At 43.9% G+C, this 18,266-nt stretch overlaps 1 protein-coding gene across 4 annotated transcripts in view; it reads left to right on the forward strand.

The window, feature by feature from the left end:
- The window catches only part of Creb5 (cAMP responsive element binding protein 5), a 421,895-nt gene that overhangs the window by 268,608 nt on the left and 135,021 nt on the right, over positions 1–18,266 (forward strand). Inside the window, exon 1 of one of the 4 annotated variants that reach the window (XM_004626507.3) lies at positions 17,801–18,018. The exons of the other annotated variants lie outside the window; for them this stretch is intronic. Within the exon in view, the coding sequence (XP_004626564.1) occupies positions 18,008–18,018 (11 nt within the window). The 5' untranslated portion in view covers positions 17,801–18,007. Of the gene's footprint in view, positions 1–17,800; positions 18,019–18,266 lie in introns of those variants that run through there. 4 annotated transcript variants of the gene reach the window in all.

An 18,266-nucleotide genomic window follows, 5' to 3' on the forward strand; every position in this document is an offset into this window, starting at 1 on the left:
GGCAAACTCACACAAGTGGAATTAGAAGGCAAATCTAAAGCACAAAGAAGAACCAAGAGTGCTTCTTGGTAGCTAAGTATACAGTGTCCTCTGTGAGGGGTGCTCTACTGTGGACGCATCCAATGATCTAAAACTAAGAAAAAATAATTTTTAAAAATTTCCTTTTTGCTGTCTTTTTTCATTTCCATTGCATAACAAATAGTAAACATTGTTCTTTGGAAATTGCTGAACGTTGAGCTCCAGGGGGTGAGTGTGGAGACTCAGGATGATAAACAACACTCACACTGTGAAGACAAAGCTTGGATGCTGTATGTATGATGCAAGCTGCAAACTACCTCAGGGGTGGCTTGTGTTGTGTGCCCATCGCCCAACCAGTGACTGTGGCTAGGTGTGCCAGTGGGTGCTGTGGCTAGCAGCCACACCATGTTCAGTTCAGCTCTCACTCGCTGCACAGGGTGAGGCGTGGTCTCTGCTCCATGGGAGACCTCCAAAGGACCCTGGTAGTGTCTGCAGTGAAGCAGTAGGCAGAGCCCTGCCTGGGTCAGTCCCAAACCACTTCATTTTTCTAGTGTTAATGGGTCCTTTATATACACAGATGTGTTTTCTGAAAATCAGTCCAACTTTGCTTGCCTTAAAAATACTGGTTAAGTATATAATATGGTACATATGTTCTAAAAATACGACACTCAAAATTAAGTTTACCAAGAGTTAGATTTTCTTTTCTTTTTTTTTAGAGTTAGATTTTCTCATAAACAGAATTTGAGTGAACATAGATTGTACTCCAGCTAAGTAATACAGTATTGTAGGTAGAAAGTACAGGAATCAGCTCTGTTTATACAGTTTGGGCATCCTTAATCTGAAAACCCAAAATGTGAAGATGTCTAAAATCTGAAACATTTTATGTAACAATCTATTACTACAAGTGGAATAGTCTACACTGTAAAGCTTTGGTTCATGCAAAAATTATTATTAAAGTTTATATAAAACTACTTTCAGGCTATACAAGGTATATATGAAACATAAGCATATTTTATGTTTAGACTTGAGCTTCAGTTCTATCTTGACAGAGGAGAGGGAGAGAAGGAGAGAGGGAGAGAGGGAGTGAGGGGAGGAAGGAGGGAGGGAGAAAGAGAGAGAGAGAGAGAGAGACAGAGAGAGAGAGAGAGTTCTTAGCCAGGCATGGTAGCACATGCTTGCAATCCCAGCTACTTGGGAAGGTAAGACAAGATGATCACAAGTTCAAGGCCAGCCTAAACAACTCATCAAGACCCTGTCTCAGAAAATAAAAGGGTTGGTAATACAGCTCAATGGTAGGACACTCCTGGGTTCAGTCTCCAGTACTGCCAGGAAAACTAAAACCAAAATAAGACAACCAAAAATCAAAAGCTTTCTTGAAGTAGAAGCATTTGGTATGAGTCTTACAGAGGACTAGAACTATGAGCCATGAAAATTGGCTGAAGCGGAGAGAGCGGCGTGAGCTGAATGGTGGGCGTGCGTGCGGTGAGGCTACGTGGAGGTTAAATGCTCATGCTCAGTGTGGCGGTAGCAGCACTCTGTAGCATAGTGACAGATGACTCTGAAACTATAGAATGTGACCAAGTGACTGGACAATATTTATGTTGATTATCAGAAGCAGCTTATTTCTGAGCAAGGGATTAAAGTGATTACAATCTCATTATGATTGTGGCCTGATATAGTTTCTAGGAAAGATATCAGAAAAAAAATGATGAGATCCAAACAAAGGCTGCAGTTCAGTTAACAGTCTCGTACTATCTGTTCATGGTAACGTCCTAGCTTTGGCAAATGTGAGAAGGCTCTCTAGGGTGTTGCTGCTGGGGAGGCCGGCATGGGCGCACTCTACAACTCTTCTAAGACTGGAGGCTGCTTCAAAATAAACAGAAAGAACAACAGCACAGCACTATAGAGCTCCATCTCCAACATGGGACCAACACATCAGGGATCTTAGGAGACAGTTTTTCTGGTTTTTACAGCTGTGGCTTCAAGCCAAGTTCATACAAATAGAGCATTTGTTGTTTGACTACAAATTCTGGATATCTGTTTCCTGTGTCAAACATTTTTGTTTCTGGACTTTCACCTGCTCTTAAGGACTGCTGCTTCCCACGAGCGTGATACTCCCTCTTTTAAGTCTAGGGCCACTCTGGGTACAGATGCAGCACACACAACAGCTCTAGTTATCTTCAGCTGCTTCTTCTTGCTTTCTGTACTCCTGCCGTCAGCATTCTGCTTGACAGCATCATGAGTGTACCTGTCACAGAAAGAGAAAGCAATGGTAAGACGAGTGAGTACGTAGCATGCAAAATGCACCCAGCTGAATTCCCTGCCTTTGTGGGTGATTTTAAGTTGGTCTCCCCAGTAAGATCATTTTCCTGCATTTGTGCTGCTGTGTTCCCGTCATCCAGAATACATCCTAAGTATGTTAGGTAGTGCATACCTGTAGTCCCAGATACACAAAAGACAGAGCCAGGAGGGTTGCAAGTTCCAGCCGAGCCTGGGCAACTTAATGACAGCCTGTTGCAAAACAAGACTAAAAGGAGTATGGGGGTGGGTATGGCTCAGTATTCCCTGTATTCAATTTCAAGGAAGAAAAGGAGGGAGAAAGAGAAGGGAAGAAGAAAAAGAGGGAGAAGAGTAGAAAGCAGGCTTTTCCACAGTCCTTCAGGCAGAAGCTGACTGTCTACCAAAAATAACACAAACATATTTCATGCATGAATACTTGTGTACAAAGAGTAGGGCATGAGGAAATGTGTAGCTTTTATGAGATAATTGTCCAATGTTTTGTTTTTAATTCCACATTCTTTGTATGTGCCATCTAAAAAGCTTGCGACTACAAATCTCTGTAACCAAAGTTTGCTGATATAGAATTAGAACGGTCCATGCCTACTTCCATGGTGTGTGGGGCTTCCCCCAGTCTATAGTCTATGCCTGATTTATGAGTTACCTTCCCTACAGTAATTTATTGTCAGAAAGTATATCTTAGATTGGTTATTTAGTGACCTTTATTGAAAAAAGAATTCAAATGCTTCCCAGTCAGGTATATACTTTTTTTCCTGTGATCTTGCCTCAACACACAGGTTCTCTTGTGACTTTCTTCAGCATAAGCATGACCTTGGGAACCCCGGGCCAGGCTTAGACATGGCAAGTGTTAACTAGAAAACAGAGGTTCTGATTTCTCAGGTTGACTTCAGAAACACAGAGAGCTTGCACCCTCTTCTCTGTCTCAATTCCCTCTCCTGAAATTCTGATGAACTTTGCCATCAGCGTGTGAAGGTTAAAACAAGGCAGACAAAAGGGGGAAATAAAAACAAAGATTTAAAAATTCAAACAAAGAAATTTTTGTATTGACCATACAGAAACCAAGAAAGAGTTGAGTGTTTCAGTTTTTGTTTTGTTTAATGACCATAAGATAAAGCAACAAGGTACATTAAATTAGTTGTGAGCCATCAGTTAACTGCCTGAATTTGTAATTAGACTCTGGAAAGTCCTGCTGTTCACTTGGGGGAAGTTACTTAACCTCTCTGAACTTTTTCTCCTTTGATTTATAAAAAGAAGATAAGAATAGCAGCCAGATATATTTGTAGAATTTAGTAAGATATTGCAGAGTAGCCCTTTAGTGCATTGCTTGGTATTTAATAAGGGTTTATTAATTAGTTTATATTTTATTATACAAATTATTATACTTCTTTATTATTTTCCACCTTAGGAACTGCACCATGCCCTATTGTCCCTGAACACTAAAAAGCTTAAAATGTTAAATGCTGAGTTATACACATTTAACCAGGGGCTGGAGTGGAGTTTAGTGATTCTCTGTACGAGAAAGGAAAACAAAGGATGTCGAGGGGTGAGGGGAGGGAAGGATTTCTTTGTATATCAGACCATAATGAAGGAAAATCATCCAAATGCAATAATTACTTCTCCATGAAAAATGGCACATGTGTAGGACACCGGGCAATGACAGCAATGCTGTCATGAAGAAAAAAAAAAGCATACTGGACTGGACATGGGATTTCTTTAATACCACTGTGTTCTCGCCCAAGTCATGCCACCTTCCTGACCTCAGCTTTCTGCTTGGGGCCACTTAGAGTGGGCATGAAAGAGGTCACAGATCGTTTTGCCATACATCTACATTGCCATTGTTGAGGCCGGAGTCCCTACTTGCTTTTTATCTGTTTGTAAGAACAGATGCAGGATGTTAGAGAGAACTGCAGGGAAAATGTCCTTTTCCTAATGCATTTATTTGGTTACCAAAGCAGCAGCACATTTAATAATGTACTATGAAACCAGCCCTGACAAATTCTGATTGATGGAGACTGGCTATCTTGACCTGATTAACGGGAAATGCTGTGGCCCCCACAAGCCTCCTTCTCTCAGGAAGGCACCTCCTCCACTGCCCAGAGCCCAGAGCAAAGGATGAATTCAAGGAAGTTCCTGAACTCAACTCTAGGCCTCCCAAAGGAGGGATAGAAAGAGCTCAGAACCAGGTACTGGGGCTCTGGGTAATTTCTAGTGAGTGATTTAATTTCTTATGACCTCAATTTTCTCATCTGCAAAATGAGAAAATTTGGATTTTTAAATCTTTCTGCTTTAATGTCCTATGAAGTTGTATTAACAAAATACTTTGAAAATTTGAGGATCTTTTTCTGTTCTTTTTTCTACATTAAGAATCCCTTTCATAAAAATGTGACCTCACAGGTACCTTGAATTCCTAAACTCCAACGGCCACCTACCTTCCTAGCATACATCTCTTGCCCTTTCTAACTCGGTATGGATTGTCTTCAGGGGAGAGCCAGATTTACTTAGACCTAGTGCCACTACTGTTAAATTCAGATTTACCTAGAGCAATATAAGGATTTTCCTAAACAGCAACAACTTAGCTTATAGGCTTTTACATTTTTTATTTTGCTTTGGAAATTTAGCGTGTTGACTTTCTCAAGTGCCTCTCCCTTGCTTTAGCCCGGGGCATCCTGGGCCTAATATGGGGCTATCCTTGCGCATTTCACCCTTCTCTAGTGTTTTAAAACCTATCTCAGAGGACCTGTTTACACAGATGGAGAAAAATCTAGGAAACGTCTGCTTCTGTTTTCCACTTGTAGAAGGCAGCTCTTGGAACTTGCTGGGCAGCCCATCTTCCCAAAAGCCACCCTGGGACCACCTCAAAGTGAAAAAAATGTCCTAGAAGTATTAAAATCACATACATTAATAACAGTTATTGTTTTAAAACATGCTTTAAAATTTTCTTTACAGCCATGCTCCCTAGCCATAGAAGCCAAAGAAGGTCTCTAGCTAATGCCCATGGGTAATTTTAATTTTATCATTTATACCAGCTCTCAAGGTGGTAATGAATAAAACAGAGCCCTTGTTGACATGAAGTTTATCTCTTGCTAATAAAAACCACATATCTCTATGTGGATGTTAGAGGAAGCATTTTAATTCCCCAGAATTAAAAGCATTTTCTTTCCCCAGTGAAAGAGAAGGAGCCCAGCCACTAAAGGACTTACAAGCTTTAGCTGCAAGTAGAAAATTTTTTTGTTGTTGTTGCTGTTCATTATGTTTTTTTTTTTTTGTTTGTTTGTTTTTAGTCTCTTATCTTTTGGTTGTTTGCAAATAGTAAGGCCTTCTGATTTCTGCATTCTAAGAGGTTTTATTTTTTTTTCCTTTGGATTGTCAGCCACAGGGAAAAGGGGTGTAGGGGAAGGTGGGAGGAGCCAAGTATGCAGTGCCCCCTTGTCTTTTTTTCTGGGTGGACCACAACAACTTGAATGCAGAGTAGTTAGTCTCTAGCAACTACTAGAGTAGTTTGTGCCCCTGGTCACCTGCCTGTGGTGCTGCAGCTGCTCCCAGTCTCTCTCCTGGCTCCTGCCTGGTTCTTTCCCCTCCTCGTTGGCTCATTTTCCTCTGCCCACCTCTTACTGGAAGAATAGCCTGCGTGACTCAGTCCTGAGACTTGCCGGCCTATGGCATTAAAGACAGCCCATCAGAATCGATTCCCAATGGACATCTTCAGCCCTGACTGCCCTGCTGAGCTCAGATGTTCCTATTTGTCTGCCTGCTTCATTTCTCTGTCTGTATGTCTAATGGGCATTTCCAATTTAATATGCCCATAGCAAAACTCCTGACCCTCCCAAATCATCTGTAATACCAGTCTTCCTATTAGCAACAGCATTCACGTAGTTGATGAGCTCAAAACAAGGAGTCATCCTTGATTCCTCCTTTCCTTGCTCTGTGGGCCTGTCAGCTCTGTTGTCACAGTGTAGCTTGGCTCTGTCCTCATCCACATATTCTGCTACCAGCCTAGCGAGTGCCAGTACTACCACTCATCCAGGCTGTTGTGAAGTCCTTCAATGGTTCCCCAAATTTGAATTCTTTCCCTGTGACAATCCATTCCTTATGTGGCACTTAATACAATTTCTTTAAAATAAAAATTGGACCATGCCACCCCTTCTCTAGACTTTTCAGTGGCTCATCTCTATAGGGCCCCGCCACACCTGCTTGCCTCTCCCAGGTTCTCTTTCCTCCTGGCCCGCTTCCTTTGTGTGCACACGGCATGCACATATCTCCCTGCCCACCCAACCACACGCTCCTTCTGCACCCCGCGTACCTCTTTTCTCATCTGCTTTCTGTCCTTCTCACATGTAATTCTTAGTGAGGCGCCACCTCTTTGAACTCTGCACTGAATATTGTCTCTAAAATATTGCGCCACTCTCTGAGCTCCAGCTCATCTTCTGATTTTACTTTCTTTGTAGAATTGTTCAAAAGTGTTTGCTTGCATGTTTCTGTATTTTTCCCTTTCATCCCTTGAAGGCCTTGATTGGTCTCTTACTGTATCTCTGAAACATAGATCCCAGAAGGCCAAAGCATCCTCATACCAGAATACTCACCATGACCACCTTTTACTCTGGTGTCTCAGATGCCAGGATATGGGCATACAACTGAGCTTCCTTGAGTTCTCATGCATATAGCAGGGACTATTTGCTACCGTTAGTTAAAATCTTTTGTGAGATGACTGGAAACCAGTTAATTCCAAAGGGCTGTCATGAAACACACAGAGAGAGGGAGAATAAAAGCAGAGATCAGAGAGAAACAGAATGATCTTCACTGCTGAGGTTTGGGTTAGATCAACACCAAATTAACTTTATTAAAATGCCAGAACTTTGGCTAAGTGAAATGGAACAGCTCCATAGCGAGTTAAGGGGCCTTCTAGGTACAAAGTCATCTAACACTGTGGAATTGTTCTACCTTATTGTTCTATGCAACTGATATTTGGGTAGTATTTTAGTTCATGATGGAGTGTACCCATGCTTGTGCATATAACAGCAACTCATATTTGAATCAGGGAAGGCTCTGAGTTTGTCATAAGAAGTTAACACCAAGAAATTTGCCAACTACATGGAAAATGCAGTTTTATATTTCTTGGTAATTGTATGTGTTTTATTTCTGAATGCATCTAGAAATTTTGGGTAGGAGTGATGGGGTTTAAACCCAGGAGGTGCTGAGCTATATCCTCAACCATTTATTTTATTTATTAATTTTTATTGTTTCAGGCAAGATCTTGTGAAGTTCATGTCTTGCTTGAACTTTCCATCCTCTTGCATCAGCCTCTGCCCTAGAGAAAGTACTCAGAACTTTGCCGAATCAGATAGCTCCCTCAAAATGATTTCATTAGGACGTTTGTGTCATTAACAGTGGCCAAGGTATCTTCGTCCTACAAGTCTCAGGGGTGTGCCTCTTCTGTTATTGTAAGGCTTCTCTGTGCATGGAGATTGTCAAAGCCTTAGGGTGTCAGGATGAAAGGGGCTTGGAGGACCTTGGGGACAAGGACAGTAACTAAAACTTGAGAGACCTCTTCACTTTCTGTAGAATCTCCCACTGTCCTTTTCATTTTAGAACACTGCTACCCAGGTTCTCTCTGTACACTTCTTTCCTCCTACATACTCACAAATTGTTGTTGTTATTATTAGTTTCTCAGACATTCAGCCCCTATCAAGCATTTCTGTTGTGACTGTTTCCTGGACTCCCGTGTGTGGTGTCTGCTTCAGTAACTGCCTGTGGCTCCACGATATCACAATATTGAGATGACAAACAGTTGGTCAAACAGAAATTATGCAAGGAGGATCATTGTGATTCAGACACTTAATTCCCACTTAGCGATAGATGCAGCCCTTGATGACTCACAGGTTGTGATACTCATTGCCCTTCCCAGGTCATTCTTGTTTGTAGATATGGCCAGACCAGCACTTTCTCCTCTCTGAGGTTGTGGCACTTGGAAGAGTTAATAATTAAAGAATTTTGAAAGATGATTTTAACACTGTTATAGCTTGAATCTGGAATGTCACCAAGATGTTCCTATGCTGGAGGCTTGGTCCTCACTACAACAGTGTTCAAAGATGGGGCTTTGGGAAGACATTGTTGAGTCTTGAAGGCTTGGACCTCCCTAGTGCATCCGTGCTTTGTGGGGTTTGTAGTTTGATTGGCCATTGGAGGTCGTGGAATCTTGGGAAATGGGGCTGAGCTGAAGTGGTGGGTCCTTCCTTGGCAGTGTATCCTGGGAGACTGTTTCTTGTCTTTGGCCTCTTGTTCTCTTTGCCTGCTTCTCCCAGCTCTGGGAGGCAAGCAGGTACCTTCTGCATGTGTACTGCCACCGCTGATCTTCTGCCTTGTCTCATGCCTAGTACATCAGAGCCAGAAGACCACGGACCAAAACCTCTGAAATCGTGAGCCAAAATAAACCTGTCCTCCTTTAAGTTGTTTACTTCAAGTATTTTGTCACAGTGATGGGAAGCTGATTAACACACATGTCCTCTGGGAAAAGTGATGGGTGAAGGACCCTGGAGAAAGGAACTCTGCAGACTTCTGGCACTCATCAGAAGCCAGAGCCATAATGAGTGCTCTGCTGAAGTTCAAGAAAATAACCAACTTGTACCAAAAGTGTGGTTGGCTACACCACCAGGGAATCCTCCGTTATACATTACAGTATTTTTCCCTTGCCCTGTGACTGTCACTTTAGGAGACTAAAAATATTGCAAAATAAACATCTGGAAGCATTGATATTAACCAGAAGAGAAATGCCTTGCAAAACTAGCCACAGGTCAGGAAACTAATCTTATCAGGAGTCCTGGAGACCACAATTCCATAATCCATGTAGATGGGTGTTATGTTACTGTGAACATGCATGTTTTCTTTCCATCCACAGTAGGCATCCTGTTTTGGAAAAACTACTATAGACAATTCTCAGAACTTTGTTCATTTTAAAACAGATCACTGTAGATATTTTACTTTAAAAAACAAGAAGAGAAGGAAAGACACAGCTTCTCTAGAATCTGAACAACAAGCAAAATGCATGTAGTTTTGCATTTATTTTATTTTGCTCATTCAATTCATTTATTAATAAAATGTCCTTTGTGTGGTTCTGGGGATCACACTCATGGCTATGAGCAACTTGCTGGCAAGTGCTTTATCGCTGAGCTGTAGCCCCTGTCCCCACATTTTTAATTTTTATTTTTTAGAGATAAGGTCTTGCTATGTTTGTTAACCAGGCTGATCTCAAATCCCTGCACTCAAGAAATTTGTCTGCCTAAAACTCCTTAGTACCTGGAGTCAGAGGTGTATGCCATTGCGCCCAACTATAGCCTTTATTTATAAAATTTCTATGACCTTAAAATGATCACCTAGAGGGCTGGGGAGATGGCTCAGTGAAATAAGCACTTTCCTGGCAAGCGCAAGGGTCTTAGTTCAATCCCTGGTTCTGCCGTAAAATAAATAAATAAATAAATAAATAAATAAATAAATAAATGATTTTTTTTTAAAAAAAAAGATCACCTAGAATTTCCTATACAGTATGCTCTAGAGAGCATTAACAGAAAAATATCTGGGGAGTTTTGTTTAAAGTGTCCTTGGACCCCACCTTTGCTTAATAGCTTCAGAGAAGATACGTGGACATCTATACTCTACTCTGTTCCCCAGAGATTCTGAGGCACACAGAATCTGAGAGCTAGAGAAGAAGCCTGTACCTGCTGTTCTGGGTGCCAGGCTGGGGACCAGCTTTCTAAGGTACTGAGTTTCATCTCTGTGTGCCTGCTCTCCCTTACCTGAAAAGAGGTGCAGTTTAATATGGTGACGATGTCTGCACGTGGTTGTCTGTGGTGATCCTGTGGTTCAAACACAGGGCCTTGCTCCTGTGTTCCACCACTGACCTAAACCCAACATATTCTAAGATCCAGGGTTGAGATTTTATGAGATTTTCTGGGGCTCATGTTCCTCAAGAAAGCTAAGTATTCACCAGCTTAAAAGCATACTTTTCATTTTGCATGGGTGTTAAAAGACAGGAATTGGCATTGACAGAGGCTTGTGCCCATAGTCCCAACTACCCAAGAAGCTGAAGCAGGAGAGTCTCTTAGACCTACTGGTTTTAGGCCAAGCTCGATAACACAAGGAGACTCCATCTCAGAAAGAAAAAGGAAGGGGATTTGCATGGGTATTGGGCAAGCTGATGCCCAGATTTCACTTTTCTTCTTATTTTTGTTAATGCTAGAGGAGTTCTTTAATATGTGAGAATTAAGAAATGTAATACGTTTTATTCACAAAACTAAAGAAATTCTTTGAGTATCATATCTTTTTTTTTTCCTATCATAGAAACAGAGAAGGCTAAACCAAATTATCTCTCAATCACACAGAGCTACACTTCTGGAAAGACAAGCATGCACCAATGCAGACAAAGGAGTCACTACGGTCGCTCTCTGGAAAGTGTTGAGGCAAATTTCAGCATGAGGCAGGATTAACTGCACCTTTCGATCCAGGTTTCTGGTGTAAATAGAGAAACCACAGTCGTGTACAGACCTGAGAGGGGCGGCAGAATGTGGAAGTGGGTTTGGAAACCAAAATATTATGTCAGCAGTTTTTTCTTTCATTCATTCGCCCTTATCAAAACCAACTTTTTAACTCAGGGGCTCAGGTAATAAAAACATAGATAATTTCATTTAGAAAGCCCAAGAGCTTTGTGTTTAGGGTTTTTAAAAAAGTTTTCTTCCCATCCCCTCCAGGCAGAAGTGTTGGAGGGATAATTCTCGTTGTAGAAACACTCTTAATGAATCAGTGCTGGGGGACTTCTCTCCTCAGCATAAAGCAAGGTCAGTTATTAAATAGAACCCTACAGCTGGAATCTTTATGAAAAGAAATGAAACCACAGATACAATTCCACAGTTTAAGCCTTCCTTTTTACTTCTAATACCCGCAAAACCTCTTCAAACTCATTTTTTTGTAGGTTTTTTTTGTCGTATAAAAATGTTTAACAATAAAAACAGCCAGCAGAGTGTATCTCAGGGATTGAATCATTCAGACAAGTGTATCTGGTATACTGTGTGGAAGTTATATGCAAATGCTACTCCACTTTACCTAAAGGACTTGGGCATCTTTGGATTTTGATATCTATGGGGCCCTGGAACCAATCCCTTGCTGAGACTAAGGGGAGACTGTAATCTTTTTTGGAAGGGATTTATTTGTAATTGTAATGGGAGGCACTTGGGGGAAACCACTCAGAAAGAAGATACCCTGGTGTTTTGAATTTATAATTTATTAAGGGATGACATTTTTTCCCACTGGTTTTGAAAGTTTCCTCAGAGTGATGTTCTAGACAAAAACTCTCAGCAAATGATAGTCAGGTCCCAGTATGCATCCATTTGCCTCTGTGTGGAACAAGGAGACCCACACAGGAAGAGGGTCTTTTAGAACCAGTAGCTTAGAGGACTATGAGAGCTTCAGGTGTCAGCTTATACCATCAGTTCAAAGTGTGTCCCTGCTGACATTGCAGGGTGTATGGGGGAAGTAGCCAAGGCTAGATGGGAGGTGTGAGGCCGTTTTATCATTTGAGAGAAACAGAGACATAGCCTTTTGGATCTCTTACTCTGTGTGTGTGTGTGTGTGTGTGTGTGTGTGTGTGTGTGTTCATTCTTGCACTCACACGTGCACACACTAGAGATGGAACCCAGGGCCTCCTGTGTGCTAGGCAAGTACTCTACTACTGAGTCACATGCCCAGTCCTGCCTTTCTTATTTTGCTGTTATACCATAGAATAGTCTCTTCCTTTATGTCTTTCTACAAAGCTCCTCCGTTGGAAAATTTCCCTGACCACAGTCATGAAGCTTGGAAGTCCTCTTTCCTTATACATTGCCCGTTTTACTTGCTGGGCCAATGACATTGCTTGCTTCTGGACACAGAGCTCAACTCAAGTCACCAGTTGTGCCTGGGTTATAAAGGGGGCTTATTCCTTGATGTGGGTTAGGCGTCACGTTGCATCCCTGACTTGGTATCAGACAATTTTAGCTCCACTCTCAGCCCATGGTGGATGAGATCACATCACAGAGATGTCTCTGTTGCTTTCTACAAGCTCTCACGGAAAGGTTACCAAAGACAATCGTTTTGATATTCTACACCAACAATAGATAGAGTAGAAAGCAGAATGGAAATCTAAAGGCTAGGGGAATTGAGGAAAAGTAAACATTGCCTTCACATTTCCAAGGGAGAGTCTAGTTTGTGGTAGGTATCACCTCCTTTCAGCTGGCTGGAGTGCCACCTCATATTATGTACTGAGCCAGGTGATGCTCATGAATACTTAGAGGGCTGTAAGTCATTGCTGACTGAGGCCTCCTATGAGGTAGATCATGAAGCCCCTAGGGCTCAACTGTTGCAAGGAGGCTGCTGTCAGGGGTGAGCAATGGCCAACCTTTCCCTAGAGTGATCACCTCCTTGGATTTTGTACCTTGGCCACCTCTCTTGCCTCAACCCAGACTGACCCAGTCACTACACTTGATTACAGTGGAAAGGGGAAATTGGTAAATCACCTCGCTCACCAAGGTGCCCTGTGGAGGCTCTGTAGAGGCCTCTTTCTCTTACTTCATCATCTGCCCATCCTGTCCAAGTAGCATTACAATCCAAGCCAGTACTGGTCAACTGCTATGCCACATCCTGACTCTACTTGGCATGAAAACATGAATTTAGTACAGTGTGGCATCGTTGTCTGGCTCTGATTCTCTGTAAGTTCTACCTACAAAAGTTAGGACTGCCTGTCCTCTACCATATTTCCAGTGCTTCCTGAAGTCCTAGTCCCAGGGCATGAGGGCTTTTTAGTTAGGGCTGCTACCACTATTAGTTGTGGCCTGAGTCAGTCTTGGTGGAAGTTTCCTTAGGATGCCTGGGAGTCATGCCAGCAGCCCTAGCAGGAAGACTTAGCTTCTTCACACTTTGTTTTGGTTCCCCTGAGCCCCTCATATAGGAACTTGGTGACAACTGCCGAGTGCCAGTTCCTCTGATGTACATCTCAGAGTACTCACTGAGACATCACTGCCATGTGGACCTGAGATGAGGAGTATAAGAGGAAAGGAAAGGCTTCAAGGGTAAAGGTGTAGTACAGGGTGGAGGGGACCACTCAGTGACCTTCCTTGGAGCTGCTTATCATTCTAGGTGCTCCAGGTCTTCAGGAATGTTCAGAAAAGATGTGTGCAGAAATGCAAAGGTGAACAAGAACTTTCAAGAGGGCACAGATGCCAGGAAGGGTGAGTAGTCTTGTGACACTAATCACAGGGCTGGAGGACCAAGTCTGTGTGAGCTAGGCATCTGGTAAGTGCTCAGGATGCTGAAATGAATGAGCAACCTCAGCCCTGGAGAAGCTGGGGAAAACAGCATGGAAACAGGGGCTCTCCACAACGGGCTCATTGCTGAGGCCAATGGGCACTCCTGCCCCAAGCCGGTGGTCCAGCCACGAGTCATGGAAGGCATAGCTCCTGGGCCTACAGAGTCGATCCATCCATTCACTAATTCATTTATTGGACAGATGCTCATAAGTGCCTTTCAGATGCTATGATGGGTACAAGTGACACAGTGACAGGTACATTTCAAGGATGGAATAGAAGTTAGAAAAATTTACAAAACAACTATGAGTATGCAGAATTGATGAGGTATTAGGGCTGATCAAGAGGCTCCTCCGTCTCCTGGTCCTGTCATCTCAAGGCTTCCCAACCCTTCCATCATCGGGAATCCATTCCTTTTTCAGAGACTTATTCATTATTTCCTCTTTGAGGCATTAGTTATAGGTTTGGACACTGGAAAGGCCAAGCAGGGTACTTGGTGCCAGGGCTGGGTGCAGGAGATGCAGTAGGTACAGACAGGACTAATCAAGCACAGATGTGCTCCCTTACTACCTCTCTGGGTGTGTCTGGAGTCAGCCTTCATAGGCGCAGTGATTTTCCCAAGTCAACTAATGCTGCTCACACATGGTTTAGGGTGCATGCTGCAGACAGCCCCTCAGCCTCTGTCCACTGTGCAAACATGGGACACCCAAGTAGAAGGGAATGCTGAATGACACCATGTGGGTGTGCAGTGGTTTGTGACCGGAAGGTTCCCTGGAAGCAATTTGCAAAGGAAGCTTTAGAAAACCACCTGGATGGTTATTGTAAATTAAAAAAGGAAGAGATGCCACTTTTTTCCGAATAATTTTTAATACTAGGTTTATAGCTGGGCACATGTGATAGTCATTACAGCTTATTTAACTCTGAAATTATCTGGCCCCTCAAGCTCCCCTGAGACCGTTGGGAATCATGGGTTAAATTTTTAAAACAATGTCTGCAAGGAGATGATACGCTTTTGCTTTAGGAGAGTAAATGCAAATCTAAAAAAATAGCCCAGCTCTCTCTAGGAAGGATCTTTATTGTCTCTCGTACCAGCTGTGTCTTCCACAATGCCTCAGAGTTCACAAATTCACCCAGGTCCCAGAAAAGCCACTCACTCGCTGACATCCACCGCGGAACCCCTCAGCCTCTGAATTCCAGTTGTGCCTTTTCCGTCGGGTTGTTTTGGAGAGAGTCCAAAAGCATTCTGAACCTCGAGCTCAAATCTCAGAGGTCTCCACTTCTTCGGAGCCGAACGTGTCATCGGGAGCTGAGTGAGTTACACGGAACAGCTGCACACGGCACCGCCACCCTCTCCCCAAGGATGACAGCTCTGCTGAGCAGGGCGTTGCAAGCATTCCTGAACAAGCCAGCTAATCTGGAGGCCCAGCCTGCTGGCCCGGGGTACTTCTGGGACCAGAGCATTGTATAAAGTCCTATCTACAAAGCACCTCTTCTTCAGAGGACCAGAGTGGAGGGGCCAGGGAGGGGGCGGGAGAATTTCCTTTCAGGGACAGGATCTTCTCTATCATTAGCTGCTCAGGGGAAGGGAAATGGGAAAACAAGAATTCTTTACCAGTTGGGGAACATCCAGCAAGTGGAGAAAAATGCCTGATGCGGGAGTGGTGATAGGGGTTACATAGGCTCCTGCACAAATGTAAATATTCAGACCCCTTTAAACTCTGAGGTTTATTTCCAAGCATGCCAGCACTCCAAAGAAGCTTTATGGGAACGGTGTATGTGTGGCACTTTGGTGGTACCATTAGCATCAGGGACAACCAGGAAGCTTCCTGGGCCTGGAGTTTGGGTTCCAGCAGTACTGAAGACACTGGGCCCGTGGTCCCTGCTCAGAGGCCCCCTCGCCCCCTCTGCACGTGTGGCCCTTTCTCCCCCAGCAGGCCCGGCGAGCTGGTGATGCGCCTCCTCAGAGGCCTGGGCTGGCTGGTCGGCCGAAGCTGTCATCTCCTCTGCTGCCCTCCAAGGAAGGCCCAGGAAGCTGCATGGACATAAGCTTTACCCACAGCACAGGGCCCTTTTCTAACTTCAATAAACAGCCACAGGGACCTTTTATCTAGCAGCATAAGCTGGCCTTTGTGAGGGTGGTATAAGAAAATCCTAGAGAGAGCCTTTTCCCATTACAGGGAAATATAAATTTGGCAAGCTCCATCTCATTTTTATTTTGATATGCCTCAAATAATAACAAAGGGAAACATTTAAATATGAAAAGTTAGATATGGTGCTGTTATTGTAGAGGGCAAAATAGGGAAACTGAAACTCCTCAGCTTTACACCAACCCATGAGATCCACAGTTCTTTTAAGGAGAGAGCCATTTATACAAGATCTTGTCAACCTGCCTCCAAGTGTAAAGGATTAGAGGAGCTATTGAAACTGTTGTTTTATTTATTCCCTGCTGCAGGAGAAAAATCAATGGCTGCTTGGCAAGTCAGACGTAAATGAGTTATACAGGCCACTGACATGGTGGACCAAACTTTATAACAACCACATTTGCCGCTGTCAGGCCACGGGCTTCAGTGGCGCCAGCTGTAATTACGGCTGATCACCTCTAATTCAGAGCTGCCTGCCTTGATAAAGGTGTCACTGGGAGCCACTGTGGCATCGAGTCAATTGAGGATGTCGTGCCAGAGGGCAGCCTGCTGGAGAAGCTCTCCCCACCCCAACCCCAGGGGTCATGCAGACTCTTGTTTGTTAACTTTTCGTCCTGAGTCCTGTGATAGTCCCTGAAGCAGTGATTGAAATTCCCAGGGATTCAGATTCACAGCCTTCCCACCCCTACCCCCCAACCCCAGGGCAGAAGATAACTTTTAATAACTAAGAGATTTGTGCAAAACCAGAGCTGAGGAGTCAAGATCGCCTTTGCTTTGTAACACACGGGGACAAATGTTTATCACCTGCTTTCCTGGCCACAAAAGCAATTAGGAACAATAAACTGTACCAGAAGCCATGATCATGTTTTTTTAAAAGAATTGCAGCCTAGTGCCTTTCTTCTGCTTTTGTGGTATTAGAAAAAAAAAAAAAAATCCTAGTGAGCTTCCCATTTTCAAAAATTATTTTTTTTTCCAAGTGTCTGGGCTGTTCTAGGTAGTGCCCTGGGTAGGGAAGTGTGAAGTGAGAGGTAGAATTTAATGATTAAAAGGGCTTCACTGTCATTTGTGAAGGATAAAGTTTGACTCCCCCCACCACCCCAGGCTGTTTTTCCTCCCTCTGTAATTAAAAAAGAGACAGGCATACTATTTGTTCTCCCTGTATCCTCTATAAAAATCACAGGCTGCCCCACCTCCCCAGGCACCCCTGCAACAAGCTAAGGAAAGGATAGCCCATCTTTCCTGCTGGGAGGGAGGAAGCGACACTTTTTTGGACAGATCACCTGAAGGCAGGGTGCTGGTCTCAGAAAGGCAAGGCTGTGTTTGCGGAGCTGAGGATGCTCTAGCACATCCGAGGGCCACCAGCACCGGCCAGCAGAGACGTGGCTGTGATCTCACAAAGCTTGGTGGCTCAGACACTGGCGCACGTTTGGACCAGAAGTGGTTTTGCCCTTGCTGACAGGGAGGTCAGATGGGAGAAGTCTCTGGAGGGGAGGTGGTTGGCATCTAGCAACAGAAAATCCCATTCAGCTCCAGGAAAAACGGGCCCTGGGCAATGGAAACCCTGTCACCTGGTACTGAACTGAAGCCCGCCTGGGCTGGTAACTGGAGTTGGCTCTTTGTGCCAGGTCTTCACAACCTGTTCTCGCTTGTGCCCCGCTTTCTTATTGGGCCATGCGTCTTTATTGTTATTTCCCTTTCTCCAAATACAGGATGATTTTTTTAAAACAAACAAACAAACAACTTTTGATTTTCTATCAGAACCTTCCATAGCTAGGGCTGCAGACCCTCTGGTCCTTCTCTGATGGCAGCTGTCTGGCCATCCCCGGGGCGGCACTGTTTCCTCTTCTGTTTACTGGTTTCTAAGGGCGATCACACCACGAAGGCTCCCTGAGTCTGGAACTCAGCCTGGGGCTGTTTTGGTTACATTGAAGTTTTTGCTTCAGTTCTGCCAGATTTAAATGGTGACTTCACCAGCACTGAAGCACTGAGCTAAAAAGGAGAAGGAGGAGGAGGGCGAGCCCAAGAGAAAGGGAGAGAGCTAGCAAGCTGGAGGGAGAGAGCCAGAGCCAGGCGCTAAAGAGGGGCCAGCGCATTACATCATCGCTTGGCCTGGAATCAAATGGGAAGGATATGACTCACTCAAGCTAGTTAAGCTTTGGCTCAAATTCTACACACACTCATTCCAGAGCTCTCGGGTTCTGCACCTCAGGAGGGAATTCAGCCTCAGTGATGTCCATGAGGTTTGTTTTTAATTTTATTTTCTTTTTCTCGATTTTAGAGAATTTTGCCCCTGCTGCTTTCTGTTCTTGAAGCTTCACCTTCCTCCTCCTCCTCCTCCTCCTCCTCTTCTTTTTCTCCCCTTCCTCGCCTTCTGCCTGCTTTGTTTCTCTTCCTTCTCTTTCCCCAGCCCCTCCGCTCTCTTCTTGTCCCGAAGAGGCATTTCTTTTCACTTTAATCCGAGGTTTTTGTTCCAGTACAGAGATCTGAA

This window comes from Octodon degus, unplaced genomic scaffold (assembly GCF_000260255.1).
Source record: "Octodon degus isolate 3935 unplaced genomic scaffold, OctDeg1.0 scaffold00015, whole genome shotgun sequence".
Classification (NCBI taxonomy): Eukaryota; Metazoa; Chordata; class Mammalia; order Rodentia; family Octodontidae; genus Octodon; species Octodon degus.